Source organism: Nelusetta ayraudi, unplaced genomic scaffold (genome assembly GCF_046127955.1).
Source record: "Nelusetta ayraudi isolate G7.1 ecotype Tasmania unplaced genomic scaffold, CSIRO-AGI_Nayr_v1 ptg000135l, whole genome shotgun sequence".
NCBI lineage: Eukaryota > Metazoa > Chordata > Actinopteri > Tetraodontiformes > Monacanthidae > Nelusetta > Nelusetta ayraudi.
Genome location: NW_027466185.1, coordinates 18744876 through 18771748, shown reverse-complemented (window position 1 = coordinate 18771748; position 26873 = coordinate 18744876). Strand labels below are relative to the sequence as shown.

At 41.6% G+C, this 26873-nt stretch overlaps 1 protein-coding gene across 3 annotated transcripts; it reads left to right on the top strand.

Moving 5' to 3' along the window:
* Positions 1-404: 404 nt before the first annotated feature.
* On the top strand, positions 405-14669 carry zdhhc18b (zDHHC palmitoyltransferase 18b). 3 transcript variants are annotated; one of them, XM_076051821.1, is made up of 10 exons: positions 408-1727; positions 2639-2799; positions 5171-5320; positions 5521-5658; positions 5951-6002; positions 6305-6407; positions 6766-6875; positions 6961-7081; positions 10873-10933; positions 12005-12126. In XM_076051821.1, the coding sequence occupies exons 1-9, from the start codon at positions 1480-1482 to the stop codon at positions 10915-10917; spliced, it is 1128 nt and encodes a 375-aa protein (XP_075907936.1). In that variant the 5' UTR covers positions 408-1479; the 3' UTR covers positions 10918-10933; positions 12005-12126. The 3 variants fall into 3 exon arrangements, with proteins under 3 accessions (XP_075907935.1, XP_075907933.1, XP_075907936.1); XM_076051820.1 differs by lacking the exons at positions 10873-10933; positions 12005-12126 and adding an exon at positions 8093-8372 and having other exon boundaries at positions 405-1727; XM_076051818.1 differs by lacking the exon at positions 10873-10933 and having other exon boundaries at positions 407-1727; positions 12005-14669.
* Positions 14670-26873: the final 12204 nt, after the last annotated feature.

The following is a 26873-nucleotide window of genomic DNA, read 5'->3' as shown; positions in this document are numbered from 1 at the left end:
GTCAAATTGCTTCCTGTGGGCTGACACAGATCAAAAGACACGATCAGGATAGCTCTAATTTTAAAGTTTGTTTTGAGAAGCATTATTATTATTATTATTATTATTATTATTATTATTATTATTATTATTATTATTATTATTATTGTATAGCACACATAGCACATAAAAAGGCAACTTTAGGAACCTGGGCGAGAAGAGTGGATGTGCAGTAGAAACCTCTTCACACTTTTGCTATGTCCCAAATTTCTGATCACAATTATAGAATAATTGTCTGGGCTTAATTTTTCTTTTCTTTTCTTTTTTCTCTTTTCTTTAATTATAAAAAAAAAGTTTATTGTTATGACTATAAGAGATAATCTATTCTCTTCCAAAGTAGTTTCTATTCAACGTTTTACAGATGAAAGATGAAAAAAAAATCCATGCGAGTTTATTTTGGCTTTAATTTGGTTTATACAGGACTCACTACAAGCGCAGTTTTTTTTTTTTTAAGAACACTTAAAAGCGCTTGTAGTTCATCTACCTGCATCAAGTCACCGTCAGTGCTTGTGGCTTTACCGGATATAGCTCGACAGTTCTACAATTTACGATTGTTTGCCCTATTCTGTAAGGGAACTGTGTGTTATTTGAGCGTTTCTAATACCACTCACACTTTGATCAATCACAACACGCACACTACAGTTTATAAGGAAGTATTTTTGTTTTAAACCGCTAACCGGAAACAGAATTTTGCCAGACTGACAGCAGCTAATTCATCAGCACGTCACTTTCACCCACAGAGCAGCAGTCACGAATGTGTCGGAGCTGCTTGGTTTATTACTGATAAATCTTACGCTATTTTGGTGTGGGGGATTTTATACACCAAGTGCATGCAACGCAGTTACGTAAAAAAGAAGATTGGCAGACGTATTAATGACGAGCAATGAGGCGGCGGCGGTGACGGCACTTCCAACCGATGTCGAACGCTCCACATCTGGCTGGGAATCTGGGATGGCTCCACTTGAACGGCTCGGCTAACCAGCTAAGCGATGGTCGCCTGTAATATGTTGTGCATGTTTGTGAATTTGTGTCGAATCTGCTGACGGCGGCGCAACGCACCTGCAGAGGTTCGGCGAGGGAAACAGTTAAATCGGAAACAAGTAGGGACACAACACCGGCGGCTCTCGCTTTATTCCAAATTCTCTCGCACCCCCCCCCCCCCCCTCCCCACCCCCCATCCCGGGAGGGAGCGGGCAGCCTTCCTGGGCCGCCGGTATAAATGGAGAGTGACTGGTATAGAATTTCGCAGCCGTCGGGTGTTTTAAAACCGGAAAGCCCTCGGTGAACGATTAGCCCCCGTGTGTGTGTGTTTATGCGTGGGGAGGGATGACGACATTCGCACCGTGCAGCCGCCTCAAGCGCGAGCGGTGATGATGTGGATGTGGATGGCTCGACTAGTCGTGTCCTGGGTCGGCCGACTCGAACTAGGGTTCTAATAACACCATGAAGAACTGCGAGTATCAGCAGATCGACCCGCGGGCGTTAGCGACGCCGACGCCGACTCCGCCGCCCCACGTCGGCCAGGAGAAGAGAGAGGAGCCGCGGAGGGGACCGAGGAGAAAGTGGGAAGTTTTCCCCGGAAAGAATCGCTTCTACTGCGGTGGACGCATCATCGTGGCCCGCCAGAGTGGGGTCCTGCCCCTCACCCTGGGCCTCATCCTCGTCACAAGTGGATTATTCTTCATATTTGAGTAAGTCAAATGTTGGTACGGACACGCGGTTGAGATGCTGCATGGAAATGAAACTAACTCCTGTTTGGTTGTTTCGATTGACGCCGAATCGTTCCTCATAGTGTGAAGATAAAGAAAAGGTCTTTATCCTGCTTGAGCAGCCTTTATTAGTTCTTTCATTGATCAAATGAATCAAAAATCACAAGGTCGCGTAATGCACTTTGGAAAGATGTACAAAATAGTTTTTAGCTAATATTTGTTTACATTTTTTTCAAACTTATTATTATTATTATTATTATTATTATTATTATTATTATTGTTATTATTATTATTATTATTATTATTATTATTATTATTCAGATAAACATTTCTGTCAACTGAGGTATCGTTATTGCACATTATTCACTGTGTAATTACCTAATGACCCTTCTGTCTCTCACTTTCTGCAATGTGCTCCACCTCCAGGGAGTCAGTGGTAATTAAAGATTCTTGAAGTTAATTTGAAAGCATCCACTGATGGGTTACATCCCCCCTTTTTTTTCCTTTTTCAGCTCTTGACGTGGTCAGCGCAGTTCAGCGTTCGCGCGACAAGGTTTTTTTTTTAACCGCATCCTTCGCTGCCTTCATTCCATCCTACTTCCTCCTACCAACAATACAGCGGGAACAGATGTGTTAAGAGGACTGTATTATGTATGAATGATGCTTAGAAAAGTTATGTTTCATTAGTATCTACCACTCCGCACTGCCGTGTGAGAAAAGCGTCATTCCCCATTCAGTTGGTATTGGAACAAGTTATTGCACAGTATTTAGAATAACTTGTTTGTAAGTCATTTGAAACTGCGACTGCGACCCCACGACAAACAGGAGCAACTATCTGCTGCTGCGAGAACGGCTACTGAGATGTTAGCCGTGCCCTGTCCTTCTTTCTGCAGCTGCCCCTTCCTGGTCAAACACCTGACGGGCTGCATCCCGGTGATCGGAGGAGCCCTCTTTGTGTTTGTGGTCATCACGCTGCTGCAGACCAGCTTCAGCGACCCCGGCATCCTGCCGAGAGCAACGCCCGATGAAGCTGCGGACATCGAGAAACAAATAGGTGGGAACCAAACAAGTTGTTAGTGATTTTCGCGTTCGGGATCGGCAACGAAACTTTGGGATTTTATATCTTTTTAGTTTGTTGTTTGTGTGCAATGTGCGTTCACACAGAGAAAGAAAGCGGACGGTCAACTGCTGGACAAAACAGGAAATACTTCAATGCAGGCTGCTGTAACAATCAAGAATAGATTCGTACATGGCTGACACCGAGACACAGTTGCAAACATGACACACAGTGACCAGAAGAAGCACAGAGGCTCCTTGTATTCCGTTTATCTTGGATTAGCATTAGCCATCTCAAGTCGTGACTTTCGCGTTGATAAATCACGGCAAGAGACGACACACTGGTGTAAAACCTTCATTTGCGCTAATGCCATCAGAAGGGTTTGGAAAGAAAACTCTTCTCTTTGTCCTCCTTTCACTTTTGCGGTTCTTTCTCATTCACATTTACAGTGAAATCTTGCCAACGGTTTCTTTGCTTTTCGTACTTCAGTGTAACGACCTCAGCATCTATAGTTGGCTGCATGTCCGTTCCCCCCCCCCCTCCAAAACTCCTACACATGACCAAAGTTTAGAAAGCGTGATGTAAGACGGTGACATTACCCAACTACGCTGGTGTTTGCGGCTATTTTTGAAATGGAGACGCTCACAGGGCCCATCACTTATTTACCTGCCACGGAACCTACAGTTTCAGATGACACAAGGAGGCTTGTATTGTCGCGAGTGAGATAAAAACCCTACTGTTCCTACTGTATGGTGGAAAGATCGTTCTTCCTAAGGCTGAATAATTCTGAATTTTTGCATTTTTTAACATAAAAAACCTCAGATTTCTGTATTACTATATATGGTTAGCAGTGTAGGCTAACCAAATGCTAACCCACACACCCGTTTCCACTTGGTGAAGACTGAGGATTGAGAGCCTTGTTTGGGTGGTACATTTTCTGTGAACTAACATTAATCAGTAACCGCACCACCTGTTCTCAAGATAAGAACACATTAAAACTTAAAAAGTCCAGGTGTTGCAGAGCAGTGAAAAAACCTCACACAGGAGGTCTTTCTTTGAGTCACTCTTGCTTTTGACATACTTAGAAAACGTAAAAATCTTCACTTTAGACTTTATAGTGAATTTATGATTTATCCATTGCCTGTCAGCCAGAGTTTTGGATGTTCAACAAGTTTGGTATCGAAATGGTACAGTTGCAGAAGATACAGGCACAGAACAATATGTGTTTATGTGCTGGCAACGTTAAAATAACTCAGTAAATATTGTGCGTTATGTACCGCAAACATGTTGGCACCGAGCAGCTGACTCAGGCGCTGCCGCTATAATAACACCAATAATGGATACATTCAGGTAAATGTGCTCGTGAACCACTGGCACACTGAATTTTAATACCTTTAGATGGATCCGTTCCTGTGTGAGGTCCAAGCCAACAGTTTGGACTGTGGACTTGGATTAAGTTGAAGAGTTTTGTGGCTGGAACACCCAAACACAAGATTTGAGGAAGCTCCTAATCTATTTTTTTTTTAATGGCATAATGCGAGTATCTAAAAATATCACATAGCTTTTTTTCTTCTCAAACTGAGCTATTTTAACCACCACCATATGGGCCGCTAATTTTCATTTTGGCCGTTGTGGGATTTGCAGTGGTACAAACACTGACTTTCCTGTGACCAGGAGGTCCCTTTTATATTTTCACAGGGCCTGATGAAGTTCGAGATGGTGAGACTAAAATAAGGTTGCACTTACTCCTGGTGAGACCCTCTCAGCGAAGAAGAAGAAGAAGAAGAAGATTTTGATTTTTGAAAAATAACATTTATTTGCCGCTCTCATTTCCATTAATCAATCAAACTAAATAAAAACTAAATAAAAAAATAAATAAATAAATAAAAATAATTAATAAAAAGTTAATTTTAAGTATGTCACTAAAAAATAATTCCCCCTCTGTCACCGCACACAATGCACTGTTAAAAGTCCACATTTCACAGAAAAGATCTAAGTCCCCTGCCCTCCTGTAAAACATAAAGTCAATGCGTTTCTTACAAATGACAGAGGGATCGACCTCTGCCCCATCAACTATCTTCCTCTTATGGCTCAACCACACCCCCAGCTTAGCCTGGCTTAAAACAAAGTTTAAAACCTGGCCTTTCCTCTTGCTCTGGCGACTAGTTAAAACCAAAGACAAAGAAGAAGAAGACAAAGAAGAAGAAGAAGAAGAAGAAGCAGAGGTTGCTTGCCGGTGGTTGATCTTGAAGGGGGCTTATGGTGAATGGTTCCATTCGACAGGTCGGGGGGGAAAATAACTCCACAATGATTGTTTTCTTTTCTCTCGCTCTCTCTGTCTTCTCTTCGCTTCCGACCTTGCCTGCAGACAGCACCGGGAGCACCAGCTACCGGCCTCCGCCTCGCACCAAGGAGGTGGTCATCAACCAGCAGGTGGTGAAGCTCAAGTACTGCTTCACCTGCAAGATGTTCCGGCCGCCGCGCACCTCCCACTGCAGCCTGTGCGACAACTGCGTGGGTGAGCCGCAGGACACTCGCCCACACGTTTGGGCTTTTTAATAGCCGAGGCCAGCGGCTCACAGAGGCTAGCTGAGCTAACACCCTCGGCCCCTCCACACACACACACACACACACACACACACACACACACACACACACACACACACACACACACACACACACACACAGTGCTTTACTTTGTCTGCCTTTGCCTTCCAGAGCGCTTCGACCATCACTGTCCGTGGGTGGGCAACTGCGTGGGGAAGCGCAACTACCGCTTCTTTTACACCTTCATCGTGTCGCTGTCCTTCTTGACGGCGTTCATTTTTGGCTGCGTGACCACACACCTGGCGCTAAGTACGGAATTGTTTCACTTTTTTTTTTAAATTGAAATTTTCTGTTGGTTTTGATTTAAGTTTTAACCCTCCTGGTTTAACACTTCAGCATTTCAGATGTTAAGTAAAAAAGAAGAAGAAAAAAGGTCTTTATTCTTCGTATACGTACAGATTTTAGTGGTAAATGTCTTAATAGTTAAATTCTATAGATGTCTTTCTGTTGATGTGCTATAGCACATTAACAGAAAGACATCTATCTATCTATCTATCTATCTATCTATCTATTGATGTCACAGCATTTTTCTCTCCCTCAGGAGCTCAGGGAGGGAAAGGCCTGGTGTTTGCTCTTCAGGAGAGCCCTGGCAGATATCCTTTTAATATTGTCCTACATGAAACACTATCTGGCGACTTGTCCAGGGTGTCACCCTGCCTTCGCCCTAAGACAGCTGGGATAGGCTCCAGCAGACCCCCGTGACCCTGAATAGGAATGAGCGGGTATAGAAGATGAATGAATGAAACACTATACATACTTCAGCTGTTTCTAAACTATTAATGCTGCTTCTGACTTTTAGGTTGGCTTATTAACTGTTGACGATCAAATTGGTCCCATGTTGGATTTCTCGTGGTTATCCCGTCTTCGGTTTTATTCCCCTTGACCCAACTTTTACTGCTGTGGAGCTCGTCATATGTTTCTTCTCAGTTTGGTCTATCTTGGGCCTCTCAGGCTTCCATACGTACCTCGTGGCCTCCAACCTGACCACCAACGAAGACGTGAGTACAGGCTCGGCGTCGTTTGGCTCAATTTCACCAAAGGTTTTGGTGTCTGAGGGCAAAAAAAAAGGAACAGTGTTATTTCATCAACAAAAATAGTTTCATTTGAAGGTCCAGTGTGTAAAATGTGGCTTAATTTATGATTTTATATTGGTAAAAGCTTAACATATTGCCCATAAATGCATTGATAAAAGTGTATATTTGCAGTACAAACAAAGTGATTTAGATTTTCAGAACAACAAAATTCAGAGTGCAACTTCACTGAGTACAAAAAAACAAAATGAAAAGGTACATTGTAATATATACACAAACTAATTTAAAATACAACAAATACGTTTTGTGTTTTTGCTTGAACCAGATCAAAGGCTCGTGGTCGGGGAAGAGCGGAGAAGACGTCACCAACCCGTACAGTCACAAAAACATTTTCATCAACTGTTGCACTATGCTCTGCGGCCCCATGCCACCCAGGTATATATTCATATATATGGAAGCATTGCACAATTTAAAGCTAAACTCCTCTGTCACCTGCTCGACTTGTCTCTGTGTTCGTCAGCTTGATTGACAGACGAGGCTTCCTGCCCGAGGACCAGTCTGTCCAGACGGCCACCACCGGCATTGAGGTGCCCGGCGCCGCCGCCGCCGCCGCCGCCGCCACCAAAAGCGAGATGAACGTGGTAGGAGGGTCGTCTCGGCCGGCTTCTGGCTTGACGGAGTTTGTTGTGCCCGTTTACCCCGAGTCGCAGCACAGCTCCTCCTCTGCCTGACCACCCTGACAGCCTTTTGTGCCTGCAGTCCCCCCCCCCCCCCCTTCCTGCTACCCGTCGTCCCAACTAACAATATGGTCGATCCCTCTTTCTACCAAATCACTGCGTTTTGCTCAAGTATCAAATGAATTGCAATGTGCGGGAGCATTAGGTCTGTTTCGAAAGACGAGCGTGCAAGATTTTTGGTACCTTGAAGAATAAAATTCCTCCCAGGAAAGTCCGTCATCATTTTTAATCTCTATTTTCTTATCTTGAGTTCATGTCTTTTAAGAAATTTAAGCTGCAATACCACACTTGAAAAAAATTAGGGATCTTGAGCTTTGGATGAAAATCTTCAGAATGAATCTTTACAGGTGAACTTAGTTCGACCTTTTGCAAAGTTTTGAATGCACGTGTCCGACTGTTGGGTGCTTGTTGCATAACATGTTGTTCTCTGACAATTTGATTTACCCTCCAAAAATCACAAACGCTGCCGTCTGACCCACGAATCCTCCACTAAATGTTGTGGTTATTGAGATATTGACAGTTATATTATATAACTAACTTTTTGTGAGTAGTATTATGACAAAAGAAGAGTTTCCATATTTTCTGAATCCGGTTGAAACGTGAAAAATACTTGAACAGGCAGTGAGAAGTAGAGGGAGGGATGCGTTCAGCCCAGATCCATTTCCCACTGCAGTCCGTCCAGGAGGTGGAAGTGTTTCATCCCCATCTCTAACTTAGTGCTTTTAGAGTTGTGTCAGTCCTGGTGTGTGGCGTGACGACAGAGCAGAAAGTCAGATTTACACAAAAGAGTCAAGTATTGTAGGGAGCTTGAGTATTGTCAACCGCCTTTTTTGGTGTGATGAGCTGCTGCAAACGTCTCACGTTTCGTCTGATCAAGAACAGACTCGCTAAACTTTATGCAGTATGTCGTCTCAGGGCCTTCAATTGAAACAGAAGAGAGTTGTGAGGAGTGAAGAGCTGCTGCTTGCCTCCTCACAGAGAGTGTTTGTTGCTCCCTTCGACAGCCCAGGATATAAAAAGCTGCCTGGAAAGCAGTTCAGTTCAGCAACTCATGTTTACAAGTACAAACTCAGATGCAGTCGGAGCTGAAGCTCTTGAAAGAAAGTTTCTTGAAAGAAATATGTATATATATACACATATGTGTGTGTGTGTGTGTATGCATATATGTACGTATGTATATATATGTGTGTGTGTGTGTGTGTATATATATATGTATATATGTATACATACTGTATGTGTGTGTATACATTTTTTATTTTTTCTGAAATGGAATTATTATTATTATTAATTTTATTATTATTATTATTATTATTATTATTATTATTATTATTATTATTATTATTATTGTTATTATGCCATATTTGTAATTGAAATGCAATGCAGCCACACTCTCCCTCATCTTGCATTTTTTATTTTTTCTATTTTGTGTATTTATTTTAAGAAATAATAATAACAAAAATAAAATCAAACATTTTTAAATTGTCATTATTTAAAATATAACAATGTAATAAACATCCTTCCCCCCCATGCAATTCATCTGTGTGCCCTGATGTTTCTTTAGTTCCAGTAACTGTCCGTCCGTCCCCCAGCCACCCGTCTGTCCTAACCTGCTGTTCTGTATGTTGCCTGTCTCCTGTCCGTCCCCGTGCCCTGCCGACGACAATAGGAGGAGAAATGTCTAGACTATGCTGTGACCTGCACCGGCTGATTAGCCGCCGTTAGTGCAGAAACAGCTTGGCTGCTTGAGCTTGGTAAGCATGTGTAGGGGAAGGGAAAGACAGGGAGTCTCTTTTCTGCATGTCTCGCGTGTTCCTGTCTTACTCCTGCTGCTGCACGGCTTATTTTGAATGCTGTCATGTTGAGCCCAGTGCGGGCTGCATAATTTACCACAATAGTTGATGTACTGTATGTAAAATTCATGTGCATGTAGTTCTGCTCTTTCCAGTCGTGAGATATTCCGAATATATTTTTCTTTTCATCCCAGTTACACTAGCTGCTGTCTCCTCCCTTTCGCGTGTTTTTGTGGGTCTACAGCCTTGACTGTATAAAAAGATGGACGGAGCTTCGAAAAGGAGGCCAATGTGGAAGAACCGAAAACCTGCATTCTATTATTTGGCCAGCAGAGACCGCCAAAGTTGGTTGCAAAAAGATAAAAGAAATCCTTGGTCCTCAATTCATATTGTAAGGAACTGGTTAAATTTTTTGTTGGTATAAATCCATATTTAAAAACAACAACAAAAATGACAAATCAGTCAAAAAAAACTATTGAAAAAAAAAAATCAATTGTGTCAGACTTGGCCTAATTTTAGGGAAATATGGCGATAAACTTGTGGGCACAGGTCAAGTTTAGGAAGTGTTGTCAGCTTGCCGGTCATGCTCCAATCACTGCTCACCTCAGGTACCGCCCACACATCCATACATGATGAGGAAAATATACCAAAACAAATAAGAAGCTCCCGATGCTCCTGACTGTGAAAAAATAAAATCCCAGGCTTCTGAATAACTGTTCATACACTAATGGGTGGCGTCACAATTGCTCCATCCATCTTTTTATACAGTCAGTAGCTGCGTTTCCATGACCACTAGAAATGCACAAAACCTAAATATTGCAATAAAAAACTGGTCACGGAAACACCTAAACCTTGAAAAAAAAAAAAAAAAACTCAAATATGCCTAAAAGGTTTTGACGATTTTTTATTTTTTCATCGTTATAGTGGTATACTGAAAAAGTGTCATGATAACACTTTTTTTTTGGCGAAACTTTTCAACTGAAAATGGTGCGTTACGTTTGGACGCTTTTTTTTTACAAGTAATCAAAGAAAAAAATATGACAACCATTTGTGACAGTAAATGACATCGAATTGCAGATTTATACCAGAAATTTTGTACCTTCATTCTCCTCAGAGTGGGGCCCGCAGAAAGAAATGTTACAAGAATTACGGCTTATGCGCTTCACTCCATTCAATGGAAACACCTGCAAATCGCAATTGTACTTTCTCAGAATTTTAGAAATATCTTTTATTTTGCAAAAAACTTTAGTGTAAACACAGCTAGTGATCTGAAAGTATTTTTTTTCTTTTTGAGTTGGCCATTTATGTGGAATCAGAACGTGTTGCACATATCACAAACGTGATCTAATTGGTCCTGGCAGATCAATTTTCAAGTTTTGCATGGATAAGCACTGTCAATATTAAGTCTAGCAGGAGTACTTCTTAATTATCTAACTCGTAATGTCTCAGTATCATGGGATTTCCCATGTATTGATTTAGTTTTAGCTGACTTCAGTTTTCAATAACCAACCAATGCCCTTTAAATTTGATAAAGTTGGGAGCAAGCGGCAGCAAAAAAGCACAAAGGGTGATGAAGAAATGCAGGAAGTGGCTGGAGGCTCGGCTGTTGCTAAAGAGATTAGTGCGGATGCTACAGCGTCGCATTTATATGGAGAAAAAAGCAACACTTGAGGCGTTTCTCGGATATTTTGGCCAAACCGTTTAGTTAAGCACTGCTGTGCATTACAACTTGCCGCAGGGCGTTGACCTACATTTAATGTCCACCAATGGGAAGTTTCTGCTGTTACCTGGCGGAACTGGAAGTTCACTAAAAGGAAAAAAAAACAACAAAAAAAACAACAAACAAAAAACAAAAACGGTCCACTTCAATGCAATGACAAAACTTTTATCCAATCACCTTCTCAGATTTGTTCTGGCCCTAAAGTGGCTCTTGGCCAGATGCAAGTCTGAAGGAAGTCCATCTGAGGTAAAAGCAAAACAATTTGAGTGGATGTCTGTCTCACACTTATCCAGACAATTGTTCTTTACAATGGCCAACGACAGTGTTGCGGGACAATTACTGTCAGAATTGTCTTTTTAGTGCCTTCTCCCAGTTTTCGGGAGAAAACAGCTAGGAGACACAAATAGCAACTTAGAAAAATAGAAAGACCAAAGTGAAGTGTCCTGAAACAAGACTCCTCAAAATGAGGCCTTGGTGACGGTAAATTTAAGACTATTTGATTTTTTTTCTTTTCTTGCCGCACTGCAGTGAAACAATCATTCTTTCATTTTGCTCTTAGAGAAAATGATGCCCCTGTTTTAGCCTTATGCAAACATTTACGTGTCTATTTGTATTGCATTTATTTTTTTTAAAAAACAAAAAAAAAATGCTGTATTGCATTCGGTCTCTTGTAATTTAATATGCTTGAGTCCTATTTAAAGCACTTTAAATTGGTACGTTGTTGAAAAGAAAAAGAAAACCAACTTAACGCTCTTGGACTCAGTGACCCCTCAATTCAGATTTATATCCGACTTAAGGCGTCGGTCTCGTTAACATAAAAAAAAAATTGACATTAAATGCAACTCTTTGTCAGACTCCTACCAGCTCATACGTATGTTTAAGGCGAAATGTGCAACCCGCAGAATTCTTCGTTTAACCTTTCGTTTAACTTTTTGTACTTTCAGCATCTTCTGCATCCATTTTGAAGCACAACACACACGCACGCACACACTGGACAAAAAGACCACGAACAGTCAAAAATGGGAAATAGTGTTAAAAATATCCTTTAAATTTTTTTCTCTTAGTTGTTTAACCATTATGTATGTATGTTGCTACAACCTGATCACACTCAAACTAAACACCCATAAAATAAGGCGCCTCGTTCCACGCTTTCCATGCGGGTCTATGGCACAATATAAATTTTATTCTCCTGTCCTGTCCCACTGGCAGACTCACAGCCACTGCGGTCGAGTTCACAGAAGCCATGTACCGGAACGTGCGGCCGCCAGGCCCTCTTACCCAAAGCCTCTCATCACTTCCTGTCTTTTCCTTTTCCAGTGCACGCAGGGAACCAAAGGTCTCCTGGAGTCGGCCGCCCTCTCGCCGCTGCTGGCCACCTCCTGCCCCCAGGGGAAGCCTCAGACCGCTCAAACCAGCCCAGGCGACAGCCCCATCGTGAACTCTGACCCCTCGCGGGAGCGTTCCACAAACTGCGGCACCGTTCGCACAGACGCCTCGCTGCCGCGACATGGCAAGAGTCGCTCCAAGAAGGGCAAACGCGAAGCCTTGCACATCCCCAACCCGGCCTTCGATGACCCGGTTCCTCCTCCCGCCGTGGACGGTGGCTCCAAGCCCAGAGGCGGCAGAGCAATTTTACCCCCCCTGCACTGACTGTTAGCGACGAAGGGGCTTGCATGCAATGGCAGTGAGATACAAGTGAGATGAAATGAATTTGAAACTTTCTTTGAGGATGGGAATCTTAAGTGTGTGTTTGTCAGTGTGAGTGGAAGTATAGGATTAATAGAGCAGGGTTTTTGGAAGGGTATTCTGTATGAAAAGTAACGAAAGCACACAAAAACGCACACATTGTGTGAAGTCTAGCAGCCAGGGTTGGTTTAACGTAGAGCACGACCTTTTTCAAATGTGTTGAATGCACTGCACCTTGCACTGCAGCCGAGACTGCTGTGTGATTCTGAAAATCGGAAATGTGTCACGTGATTTGAAAAAGCCCCACATTTTCAAGACACAAGAACACATTTTGCAGACTGTAGCAGCCAATCAGCTTCCTTTTCCCCTTTTTTTTTGTTGTCAAAAGTAGAAAATGACAGCAGCAGGATGACCTTTGAACCTTTGAAAGTGAGTTTTTTGACATGGATGTTGAAGTGTATTTATCTTACACAAACACCAAGCGCCCCACTTTCCAATGCGTTCTGTCGGGCATTTGAAACAAATGCAGATTTGAGTAAAGTTCCATTGTCAGGTTATGAAGGGTCAGACTGAAATTGTAGCGTCCATAGAACTGCTGGTTATAATGTCCTATAATTTACCCATAATACAGAGTTCTACATTATTATCTATTAATTGTCTATAAAATCCTGTAATGCAACTCGATTCGGGCCTCAAACTGAATTCAACGACTGGGACTGTTTTAGTTTTCTGATAAAAACAACAACAACAACAACAACGAAAACCGGAAAAGACAGTTGCGTCCCCCGGGAAAAGAAAAGAACTTCCCAATTTTCACAAATGCTGAAAATGCCTCTGAGCCCCTTCACTTCCACACCAATAAATTTGGTCTGTCCGGTGAAAATCAATCCATTTCGGGTTCCTGTTGCGGTTTCTGCCCAGAAGCCTCATTTGACTTCTGGGTGGACCAAACAGAAATTTCATATTCTCAGGGAAAAAACAGAAAAACAAAGCTTTACGGCAGTATTTCGACCCATCTGGAGTATTTCAGCGAAGGACGCGTTCAGTGTGTGTGGATGGATTTCACCTTCAGAACCGTCTCTGTCTGGATGTTGCTGTTGGAAATTTAGTGTGCACATTTGCACCTGCCTCTCGACTTTGTGTAGATTTTCCCTTTGGGTGCACAAAAAGGCAGAGCGAGTTGCAAGCATGTCACTTTTGTTGATGTGCGCGTGTGTGTGTGTGTGTGTGACGTTCAGATGTTCGTGCTGTGTCGATGGCAGCAAATTGCAACTGCATGACGACTTGAAATCATATACTCAAGTACTTTGTATTTTCTTTGTTCATTTACATCCACACCAACGACGGCATTGTGCACCTGACGGATGCGATTTAGGTTCCCCGAGTATGCTCACCCGCTCATCACCAGCTAATGATGCTGTTTGTCATTAGCGTTGCACTCAACGCATTGTGGAATCCCCCCTCCGGATATCCTGCACACTGTCACTCGTATTCCCAGATTTTGTGAGCGTAGAGAAACCCGTCACGATCTTTTGTGAACGGCGGGTTGGTCGATTTGTTCTCAGGTGGACGACTGAATTTGTGAAGAATATGCAATAATGCAAGATTCCTGTGACATGTGTTTGAAAATCAAAGGCAATAGCTGCACCACACACACACACACACACACACACACACACACACACACACACACACACACACACACACACTATGAGGTCTAGTGTCATTGTGAAGAAATGCACCCTACTGTAATTGTACTGTGTGTATCAATGGCGACGCTTTGTGAGCTGAAACTGTGAAACGGAAAACGAGAAGATAAAAAGTTTAGTGATACAAAAAAAAAAAAAGAGGCTCGGTTGTTCTTCAGTACTGCTTTTGAACACTAGAGGGAAGTGATGACCCACACCGAGCACAAAAACCGTTTGCGCAGCTGTGGCGAAGACAGTCTCCCCACTTTCTCTGTCCTTTCCTTCCTCGTACTCGCTCAGCGCCGCAGAAGGAATGAATTCCATTTCAGCCATCTACCCGATTCAGTATTTACTGATGCCCGCGGCCCTTTGAAAACAAAAGAGAAAGTATGCACTTCGGCATACGTGCATAACTATACATACAAAAACCCTCTGCTGTTATTATCCAACCTCTTGGCTTTGTTATTTGCCAATCAACTCGTCTCATTGGCATTGTGTGATTTATAGCCGTCCACGTGTAAAACTAAAAGAGAATCAACTCCAGCTGGCTGCCAAACGACAGCGAAGGCATTTTTCTATTGTCAAAACATCTGCCACACAGTTTTTTATTTTCAGTGTGACAATGAAAAAAAAATAAATATAAGAGGCATGTTTGTGGCTCGACTCTGAGCAGTTATATAACACGCTAATTGCAACTTGGAAAATCGAACAAAATACAAAGCAAAGGGAACATTTCAAGAGACTAAGAAGCCACACCTCTCTTTCTCGGTCTGGACGCAACGTTGCTTTGCTTCGTGTGGCATTCAAAAATGATAATCCTGAAAAGCCAAGTGGAACTTTTATTTTGTGCATCATCTGAAAAAAAAATAAAAAATAAAAAATAAAAAATACAAACACTGCGGAAGAGGAGGCCCATAGGAAAATGTGTTTGCAGTTCCTTGTGTTCATTTGCAGGGCAGTCAAATTTTTTTTTTCTCCCCACAGCCAGATGAGCAGGTTACAGTAGCAGTCGTTTGACAGCCATTAGAATTTTTTAATAACGTCCTTTGACCTCTGTTAACGAGGAAGTGCTTGTCGGAAACAACAGTTTCCTGATTCCCGCACCTTATTGACAGAAACATGGGGCCGAAAACTTCCCTGATCCTGTAACCTTTTCACTTGAGGGGTTGCGTAACTTTCTTTTGCTGTACCAGGAAACACAAGGCAAACAAACTGATTCTGCAACGTGATACTTTCAATGTGACGGGCTTAGCTGTAGCCTGTGAAAATAAACAAAATGATAATACAAAGAAATTATCGAGGAAAAAAAATAAAAAAAACCCAAACAAAGCTGCTTGACTCCATTGCCTTAGCAGCAGCCTGCTCTCAAGAAACACTCTGAAGAAACTGAACTTTATAGCTGTGATGATGGTATTTGTTGGACCGCTGTCAAATGTAAACATCCATCATGCTCCTGTGGATCAATGCCAGGAAGAGCTTGTGTCACTCTGGTTTGCAAACAGGATTTACAGCAGAATAATTTTATTTTCACCAAACAACTAACAGGATGTATTGTTCGCCGTATGTATTTCCTCATTCGTCTGTCTGCGAAATTTAGTGGTGAAAGGTGAGCCGGAATTTGTCTGCAGTTGATCAGACGTTGCAGTGAGCAGTTGAGGGTTCTTGTTTAGTTGAACAGTTAAACATTTAGATTAGATGAGATAGACTGTATTTATCCCACAATGTGCGGAAATTGCTGCTTTGTTTCAGCAGTACAAGAAACCTAAAACAAATGATGAAAACAATCTTTAATATAATACCAAAAAGTAAACCTGGTCTTATCTATATAAACTATGCAATATCTAACTATATTATAATACTTTATACTCTTGTAAGTACTAAGAATATAAAAAATGAAAATGAATTTTACACATGGGCTACAATGAAAGAAATATTGCACTGGAAATATGTATTGCACTCGAAAATGGTTACTGAATTCAAAGGGTCCTATTACCAAAAACTGACCTTTTCAGCTCTTTAACTCGTCTTTTTTGCTTGGCTAGCATGCAAGCTAACACACCAAGTAGGAAAAATGAAAAGTTATGTATTTCTAAATGAGCTGGATTTTTCCGTGTTACTGTGCTGAAACTCGACGTGAGGATTTTACTCGACTTTCTATAAAAGAAGTTGAGCTGATTACCACAGTAACGCCACTGAAGCCTTATTTTTTGGGGTAATATTTAGGAAGATTTTCATCAAAGATTGTGATCTGATTTGTCTGTCAGCAATTTTTCTATCAGCGCTAATCTGAGAAGGGACGTTGTCCTCCCGGTTCCAGCTCTTCGGGAAAGCGGCCAATCACGTATCACGCCCTGTGTCCGTCATAAGTCTGCAAAGTTTACGCGACGAACAACACAGATGATCATGATTTTTCTTTCCCTTTGAAAACAACCTCTATCTGCTTCCTGCTCATACTCGAAGGAGCCAGCAGTGGCGTTGCTGCCTAGTTACATTCCTCAGCAATAAGAACCAAAGCTGTACAGAGCGCTGAGAATAATTCGGTCAGCACGTTGCCTACGGCACGAATTCAGAAACGAAGATTGGCCTTGACAAGTGAATCAAGCAGCAGGTGAGGAGACATTTTGGATCCCTGGAGAATTGATGAAAGTTCATGTGAAGATAAATCAAATATATCAAACAAGTTATGCGTGAGTTAAATGCCACAGTATTAATAATTATTATTATCGTATTAACTTCTGAATGGTCGTTTGTCTCTATGTGGCCCTGCGATGAACTGCCGACTTGTCCAGGGTGTCACCCTGCCTTCGCCCTAAGACAGCTGGGATAGGCTCCAGCAGACCCCCTGAATAGGAATAAGTGGGTATACAAGATGAATGAATGAATTATCGTATTAACTTCTGTCACTGCGCACTATTTTTTTTTTTGCTGGATTGTTGTGGCAACTCTGGTTGCATGTGTGATTAAATCTTAATATTAGTTTTAAAAAATATATTTTTTTACGAGTATCTGGAAAACACACTGTGCAAGGTTCTATTTCAGTCACAGTAAGCTTAACCTGATGACTGATGTCCCTGTCAAGTTGTAAAATCTTGTGAGGGAATGTTTTTTCTTAATTTTTTTTTAATGTAACTCCTTGTAGAACGACCTGTAACTGGAATGCCTTTGAGCAATGTAAATACCCTTTCAGATGTTCCCCGACAAGAATGGGGACTGACGGGATCTTGTGAAAACGCCGAGCCTTCATGTCGTCTGACAGGCTTTGTGCTGACAGACGTTCCTCTTTTATTGCACTGGCTTTTCACCATTCACTGTTCCGTCTGGTCCACCGTTGTCGATGCATGGCTTCGGCTATTGTCCGTGTTATGTCACAAAACAACATGGCTTTGTCTTGCATCGTTGCAAGCTCCTTTTCAAACAGCGATTAAACAATCGCAAGCAGCTTGGGACCAATGAAAGAATCAGTTTTGTTGATTTTTCACATTCGGCGTCGTTCTCGCGGATTTTCAGATCGCCCGTCGTTGATTAAAATCAAGAAAACAAAGCTTGCCAACCTTTGTGACTGTTTTGTAGTCATGTTGTCATGAGTGTGTACTAGCATTGTAGTCAAGACCGCACCAAGCGAGGCCAAGACATCATCAAGACTAGGGTCTATCGAGACCAAGACTTACTATATATCAAAGAAAAATAGCAACAAAACAAAAAAGGCCAGTGTCAGTATTTTGCTATATCAGTATAATAGAAAGATCTCTTTTCAGCGAGGTATCTTTGAGTAATTTTCTTCAACAATTTGCTGCTTTGCCAACTATTTTTGGCAAAGCAGCCAAGACCAATCAAAAAACCAAGACCAAGAACAATCTTGAGTACTACAACACTACTACAACGAATGCGGTTGTCAAGCACACCTTGACAACCGCATTCAGCCACGGTGTTTTGAGGAACACAAAGACTCCCAGGTGATTCATGCCATCATATATTAATGCGCCAAGCTTGAGACTACACCGAGTATTTAGCATAGAGCTAATTCTATAATAAGCTGATTGAGACCAAACAAGAGCAAAAAGTGCTGCAAATCTTTAATTGGATGTCTAATTCTACAACATAGTAAGATCTAAGCACACAAATTAGAAAAAAAAAGAAAAAAAAGTTGAAATCCTTCGTGCTTTTGCACCGAATGCACAAAGTGTTGCATACAAACTGTAAGCTGTAACGCCTTTACAAGTTCTTATTAGCAGCTGTCCAGGCGGTAGTTTACCTGTCGGTCATACATGTGTGCGGCTTATGAGGGAAGCAGGGTTCCCCTCTCGCCATATGCTCCCAGGAATGTGGAGACAAATTAGCTCGCTCTGGGTCAAGGAAATGTTTAATGAGTTCCTTTGGAAGAACAAATAAATGTTTATGGAGAACAGCCGCTCGACAGCGGTGATCTCCCCTGTCTTCCCCGTCCGCCGCGCCGAGTGCGTCATGAAAACGCAGCGTGGTTGCCGAGGAGATTCCCCCTCTCCTCTTTGTACTCAGCAGGCTCTTTGTCTGGGTATTTGGCTTTTCATCACCCTCCACTCTGCATTCACCTCTTGGCACTGGTGACGTCTCGCCAGACCCCGTGACCGTCATTTAAGAAAAAAAAAAGGCCCCCGCTCACAATTTCCAGAGCCAAACTCAAGATCAAGGGCACCGTGGAGAAAGTTTTTCTAGAACCTGACTAGAACGGTTCCGTCTGTTGTTTTGCAAATTTGGGATTTTAAAAGCTGACAGACAGAGAGTTGAAACCAAGTGTTTTTGAGTAAAGCTGTATTTAGAGGTCTTAAGGGTCCAGTGAGTAAAATTTGTCCTGATTTACAATTTTTATATATTTTCTACACTAAATATACAGCCAATATATATATTAATAAAAGTATGAGGATGAGCAAATGAACGCTGCAATCTAAAAAAATTAAACCTTTAATGGCTAAAAGTCAAAGTCTTTTAAAAAAATATATTGACTGTGGACAGCGAGCGATTTATTTACTTATCTTGCTGTCTACTCCAGGACGAAGTCAATAGAACACGACCAGACCAAATTTGTGGGCTTTGTCCTTTGGGGGCTAAAGTTGGTAGAAACAGGAAGTTTCAGTCATAAGTTGCTACCATCTTGCTGTTCCCAACTACTCTACTGGTCGTAACCTAACCGTCAAATCTACTTGACCTTAGCTGAGGTCCTGAGGGTACAAACTGCGTGAAAAAGTCCTATAGAATATGCAAACAATGCTATACTGAGACTACATTCTGTTCTTCAAAATTTTGAAGTATTATTGAAAAATAATATAATTTTTTAATATCCTTCAGTCCTTTCAATCAAGTCAGTGCAGTTTTTGTTCCAGTTGTCTGTATTTGAAATTTAGCGAGATACTGGCTTGGTTTTTCGTAAATGTTTTTCCAAAAAGTCCTTAGTTAATTGAATTTAAAGGTGTATCATCATACTGCAGAATTAAAGAAGGTATCACAGCACTACCACACGGCAAGCAAACATTAAGTCACACGTGAGTGAAGCACAAACACAAAGGGAGACTTCCAACCATGGAGCTTAAGTCAGGAGCTTAGAAATAAGGCAGCAAACACGGGGACTGGAAAATATCCTACCTTCGAAGTTTCGTAATGCACGTATCAACAAGAAGTCGCTGAAGCTCGATGGGATATCCTCCTTCAACTCTGATGAGATCGCAGTACGTACGTGACGCAGCAAAAGAGTTGGCAGACAGGAGTTTTTGGATTCCAACCCGCTTTGATCTTGAGATTTGTATCTCTCTTCATATACTCACGTGAAACTAATTTGCCTTGTCTCCTGGAGGAAGGTTTCTTTAGTCATGGTGCCCAGATTGCCATTCATTTTGACTTACTTGCTTTGCAAGGCTGAAGAAGAGACATTGGCATTAACTTGTGGGTGTCCAAAACATTAGAGGAAGTTTTCTTTTCACATTTCAGATTTATGTTGGATTTAAATATCATTCATAGATCCCAAACGCTTCTTAACCACACCTCCCACTCCTCCCTTCAACATGCACTATTATTTTTGGATGTAACTGGGACTGAAATGAAACTGAAACTGAAAATTTCCAGGTTGTCTTCACTGTCAATACTATACAGCACATGGATGTGAACACAGATGTAAGCATGTTACCGTCATCAGTTACTCTTCTGTGCTACTGTCATGTCATTCTTTCTGTTCTTCCACTTTCTATTTCTGACCCAGGATCAGTTCAAATGTGTTGTTAGCAGTCCTAACTGAGTCAGCAAACCAGTTGAAATAGGCCACATGCCGCTGATCTGACATGACTCGGCCTGTTATTGTGTTCCTAAATCTGACAGAACCCACCCCAGTTAATGAAGGGTTAAATTAATCCTGCATATATACACCTAAATTGATCGGACCCAGACCAGATGTGCATACTCCACATTTCCCTTTCACCCCAAGTTCGACCAGCACAAACGTGTGACTCTGGAAGAAGTTGGTGAGAAGACAAAAGAAATGAAAATGAATGGTTCAAACCGTAAACCGTTGTGCTGCTTGCTCCCAGTTTGCCTGCTTGCTAACTTGTGTGACAGTTGTTTGGTCTGGGACATGATAAAGTTGAGTACTCTCAGGCTTGTGGCATGCGACAAACCCTTTCCATCTCACGCTCCCTCTCGCCTGATTTCTGTTTTCTATATTGGTAAAAGCTTACTATACTGCCTAGATATGTATGAAATAAAAGTCACATCCTGCTTGGCTGGGTGCGAGACTGAGACTGGAGACCAAGACCAACCTGGAGTACTACAACACTACCCATCAAACAGTTCTTATTTATATAAAACAGTATTCATAGATCAAGGGTCTTGCTCCCAGTTAGCTGACATCGTGCGCCGCCATATTATCAAGAAAGCTGGCGTGGATAATCCAGTCCGCCTGACAGCTCGTTTTGTACTTAGGGTGAACACTCTTGTCCTCAAATAAACCAATGAAGAAGAAGATGAATGATATATCCAGGTTTGTGTACTCAGGCCACTGTAGTTAATTGGCAAGCTTGGGAGAGGGAGGGTGAGCGAATGAGCGCTGCAATCTAAAATCTAACCACTAGAGGGCATATTTTTTACACGCTGTACTTTCAAATAGGCCAGCTTGGTGAAAAAAGCATTGGCGTCACTTTTATCTGCGGCTCCCAACTGCAACAGAGAAAAGTGGACCGCTTGCAGCAGCAAATTAGGCTCGGAATAGTTGGCTTAATACAGGAGGGAGTCCAGATGTTGCTTTTGTGACTGTTGGCTCACAGAAAAGGCTCTATCACACTGTCTAACCCTGTTTTTTGTCTTTGTTTTTTTTCCACGAGCCATAACTCACTGCTCACGATGGACATCAAATGTTGTGACAGCCTTGGCTAGTGTAAGTCACATGGAAAGTTTTTGTACCTATGTTAACCTTTTCAGTCACCCTTAGGAGAACATTTTCCTTTGAACTAAAACCACCCCCAAACCATATCCTCCCACTTTCTCCTCCAGCAGGGGAGGGTTTTTGGCTGACGTTGCCATGTGGAATCCTTATGTTTATTACAGACCCTATCTTCCAGGAGCAAAAAATGCTGCTTGGAAGAGACTTTCTTCCCTCTTTTTCCCCTTTTACCTCCACCTGCAATCATATCTGGCTGAGGATTTTCTTTTTTTCCTCCCATCACACCCAGAAAGGTAACACAATGTAAACATGAGCAAAGTTTAAAAACGAACTGGACCATGAAAACACCTGAATTTGAAATGAAAAGTGTATTATTTGTGAAAATGTTTGGACAAAGCTGGAGTTAGCGGGACCCTTTCTGTCTGCATCCAGTTTATAATCAGTCAGGCAGACACTCGGCACTATGGCCTGTTATTAGCTTAATTCATGTTTCTGACCAAACCCCAAGAGAGACGGTCACACCTCCTGTTTGATCAGGTTGTTTTAAACTGTAATCATGAGCATCTTATTAAAATCATAGATCGGTTTCAGTCACCACCCCATGCTGCAGCTTCCAAACTTTTGCATTGGCGTATGTATTTAACCCTGAGTGTGTGTGTGTGGTTACAGGTCTGACATGCCCCCAAAGGTAGCACTGTCCTCTGAGTTCGAAAATGACTGTTTGTGCCATCTATTAACACAGATGCTGGAATGCACATCTGCTTCAAGGTCGCAGATATCTAGAGCTTCAAGTTCAGAAATCCATGGACTGGATTCTTGTTCAAAGAGACAGACAGACAGACAGACAGACAGACAAAGCAGTGGCCCAGCATGCTAAAGAAGGCGACTTTATTCAGAGCAACAAAGCAGCAAACCAGAACAAAAGAAGAATTGTGTTTTGATAATTTTACAAGGCGTTTTGAAATCAAAACTGTGTGTTTTTCCTGCTTGGCTGGGCGTGTCCGCTCTGCGTCTCACTGAATGTGTCGTGCAGCTTTGCTCAGACAGAGCTGCTGCACACAAGGACACAGATGGCTTTTTATGCAGCAACATAATCATCAAAAACCTTGTACGTCAGGGCAGGCGGAATATTTGTTTTCAAAGGGGAAGGAGAAAATTTGAGTTCCATGCCTACACATTCATGGAATCATATTTAAATGTCTGAGATGATGCGGAAACTTAAACCACTTTTGCACTTTTCTCTGCGTGCTGAATGTTCTGTCTGTGAAACCAATGCCAGGTGAGTGCTCGGTCTCGCTGTCTTGTGTCTCCATGGTTTGGTATTCCGAGGCCGGCTGCTGGACAGCTGGAACATGGAAATTGTGATGGAGCATCTTGAGGCCACATGTTGACTGCAAAGAGCCATAATGCCTTTTTTTTTTTTTTTTTTTTTTGGTTTAAGAATTTGTGACACTGCTTCGGATGGAGGTGGGACACACATAAGAAGAAGAAAGTGCTTAACTGACCCCCTCTTCCTCCTTTATTTAATTTAATCCCGCTGCCCTTCGTTCCCTCACGCCGAAACAGAATTGCTGTCTATCAGGGTTTTTTTTTCTTCAGTATAATTAGCATAAACTGTGGCTTTTTTTTTTTTTTTTTACAGTGTGGGCTGGCATTGCCTCACACTTGATCCGTACCCCCAACTGTTTAGCTTCTAACGCCGTGTGGGGTCCGCCAGCGTGAAACCTGGCAGAGCGAACGGATGGTTGGACGTGCAGAAAGAACACTGCTTTCCTACCCGCAGAGCCATATCAAATGCAGGTGCTTGGCTCGAGCGGCTCATTAATGGATGCTGCTTTTTCGGGAACTAAAAAAAGCATCAGCGCTTTTTCTTTGCCTCCTGCAAGGCACACCTCACTGATCAAGATAAGAAATAGGTTATAAATTGAATAAATTGTCCTGAAATTTCACACTTTCCTTGTCTGGCTAAGGTACCAAGTTGGTCCCTTAACAGATCTGGCAAGTGGCAGTTTCCACTCTTTCTACGATGAAAGAGCAGCCAAGCTACCAAACTAGCAGCGGTGTCTAACGAGATGTAATTGCTTTATACTGGGAACATTACCACCTTGAAATTGCTCTCATGTCCAACTGCTCTTTTCAGTTTTCAGTGCAGGCTGGGTCCTTGAATTAATCCGCATAATAAGTATATGTATCAGTGTAATAAAAGGGCTTAGTGAAGGCAAAAGTGATAACTGTAGGTTATATACTATAGTCGATTCAGTATTTATGCCCAATATGCAATAAAGATTCAATGGTAATCTTTCTTTTTTAAAGTTTTCTAAACTTTACATTTTTATTTTAAAGTGACCAGTTGTAGTGAACACTTGCCAAAAGAGATTAGAAATGATTAAGAACATTCCATTTCTGAGTCTAAAATTCTTTAAAAAATAAATAAAAATAAATAAATAAATAAAAAACTTCAGCAACTCAATCCTTCTTCTAATCCTTTCTTTGGGAAAATTCATAAATCACCGTGAGATCCTGTTGGCTACGCCACTCAAGCAGTCAGCTGGACTGGAATGCACAAGCATCCATTGCAATGCTGTTCTTTTTTTAAAAATGTTAATTCCCCCCATTGTTCTGAACGTCCCAATGCGTTTAGACACTGACGGTTTTTGCAAGCAGCACATCACCACAACTGTCCACGGACCACGGATTGCAGAACGCCTCATCAACCCCCGAAGAATCCGAATAAAAGCCTTTGGATGTGCAATGAACAAGAGGGGTCAAACTGAGTTTGCTTCTGAGCTCAGGGAGAGTCAATGGCCAACAACAGCAACAAGTGGAACCAGTGAACTTGCCGTGCGAGTCCAACCGAGAACAAGAAAATAGGGGACCCAAAATAGAGCAAAGGACTGCAATTGACAGGTCAATGGGCCGTGTTGTGCGTGTAAAAATAAGCCTGCGGTAAAATATAATCAAAGGAATCTCCACCCCTTTTCCATATTTGAGTCGCTCTGGGTAAAAATGAGGCCGTTGCAGGAGAAAAGTGTTGGAATTTCTCATCACAAAGCTATTAGGAAACAGACTGCAGGAAAAGGAGGAGCCGGTCCGGCTCGGAGCAGAACAGTCACCACGATTATCGCATGCAATGAAACGGTCTCACTGCTTCACCGTTTGAATTTGCAGAAGAAAACCTTCTTCTTGTCTGGTTTAAAATTGCACTGAGTCCGACGAAATATGATTTTCTTCACAAGCGGGAAAAATGAAGGAGTAAAAACATAAGAGGCGGTCCGATGTTTAAATAGCAGGCATGAGAGTACAGTGAGGGTGTTGTGGTCAAGTTGGCGGACGGATGGCCTTTAATTCACGACGATAGACGAGGACACACTGCGAGTCAAGTTTTTAATGTCTAGCTGAAGCTTTTTTGCCGTTTCACCATAACCAAAGCCTCTCCCTAAACCCTCGCCAAAATTGTTTTAGTTGCCTAAGCACAACCATAGCCTCACCCAAGACATAAATATAGTTGTCTTAGTTGCCCAACCTTAACCCGCACCTATGCAAGAGTCCATTTACTTGTCGCAGCAGTAGATTTAATGTTAGAAATATTCTATTTAGGGCCACAAAAGTTGAAGGTCACCAGGCGATTCAGGAGCTGGTCAAAATTGGTACACGAGCGAGCGTGCATCCCAGGAGAAACATTCCTTAGATCAGGAAGAGGAGAAGGGATCTGTACTTGAATGGAGCAACATTCATTGTGAGTTGATGCAACGACAGCCGTTTATGTTGAACATTTTTTGTTTGCTTTTTTAATTTGCTTGATATTGACTATGTTTAACTAAAACAATGAACACAAGTTAAATAAATTTCAAAGTTGAAAGTATAAGCGACACATGAGGACTGATATATATATATATATATATATATGTATATATATATATATATATATATATATATATATATATATATATGTATATATATATATATATATATATATATATATATATATATATATACATATATATGTATATATATATATGTATATATATATATATATATATGTATATATATATATATATATATATATATATATGTATATATCTTAATGGAGTGCGAAGCACCAAAATATCTTTACCATCTTTCTCAACCTGGTACGTAGGAATGGGAGCTGATTATCAAGTAACGGCATAGTAGTAGACATACGGACGCTGAAGACTTTTTATTTTTTATTTTTTTAAAGTGGGCAAGGCGTCACCGCATGAGAGCAAATCAAGGCCCCTAGAATCCAAGATAGCTACTCATTTATTTCGATGGAGTTGCTCAACTAGTCCTTACACCGAAAAAGCCTGACACTTTAAACTGGCTTCCAGGGATACTTCTACTTTATGCGACCCAAAGAGCAGGCTCAGTAGCAATACGAGGCTGGCCAATCAAAAGGGAGCAAGCTGTTCAAAGGCAGAACCACGAATTGAGCAGGTCGGGGAGGGAAGAAGAAACAAAACTAGTCAAGGCTGAGTTTTTTTTTTTTTTTTTTTTTTTTTTTTTTAGCAAAAAAAACGTTTAATGTTGATGGTAGACCACCAAAAAAAGAATTTGTATATGTATAATATTTCAGTTAACTTAATCGTGTGTATAATACGTAAATAAATGTCACGTTAGATTGCAAACAGCAATCGAGTGCCACCATTCAGCCACCCTGAAAATGAAAAATGTCACAATCATCTGCTAACCTCAATGATACAATTACACTAATGGACAATTGCACGGCAATAATAGATGAAATGTGCACAGATATGCTTTTTTTTTTTTAAATGTCAATGCAGAATTACATTAACCCAACACATTGTCAAAAACCAAACTTAGGACCTAAAATCCAATGTCATCGGCAGAGCTTGATTGGATGAAACTGCTAAAAATTCATCATTCGGCATTTAAGTTTTTGCCTCCCTACTGCGCTCAGCACCCCCTGGTGAATTCGGAGCCATATCTGCCCACACGCTTTGTGTACATTTAGCAAATCTAAATGGAGCGCTAATAAAGGAAGACCACCCCTGAAAGATCCTGCCGTGCTATTGAGTCAGTGTTTGCATGTAAAACTAAACAAGGGTGTACTGTTACTGCATGTTGCACCTATAAAATCAAGACAGCTAATTCCCTGATTCATCACTTTAATCACATCTAATGGATTCGCCCAAATCGCTTCAATTATCGCATTAAACCCTCTCCCTCAAGAACGCATGTTGCGTATCTGTGTACATATATCTGTGCATTACATTGCGTTGAGTCAAACCTTCCCTGTCTGGCAAGCGGCGGACCAAAGTCTCGCTGCACAGACTTGCATGGAGATGTGACCTCGGCGGATCAAACCTTTGGAAATACCGAGATTATCAGCGCAGGACTTCAAAGGCCCAAAACTTTGTCAATCTGGTGACGT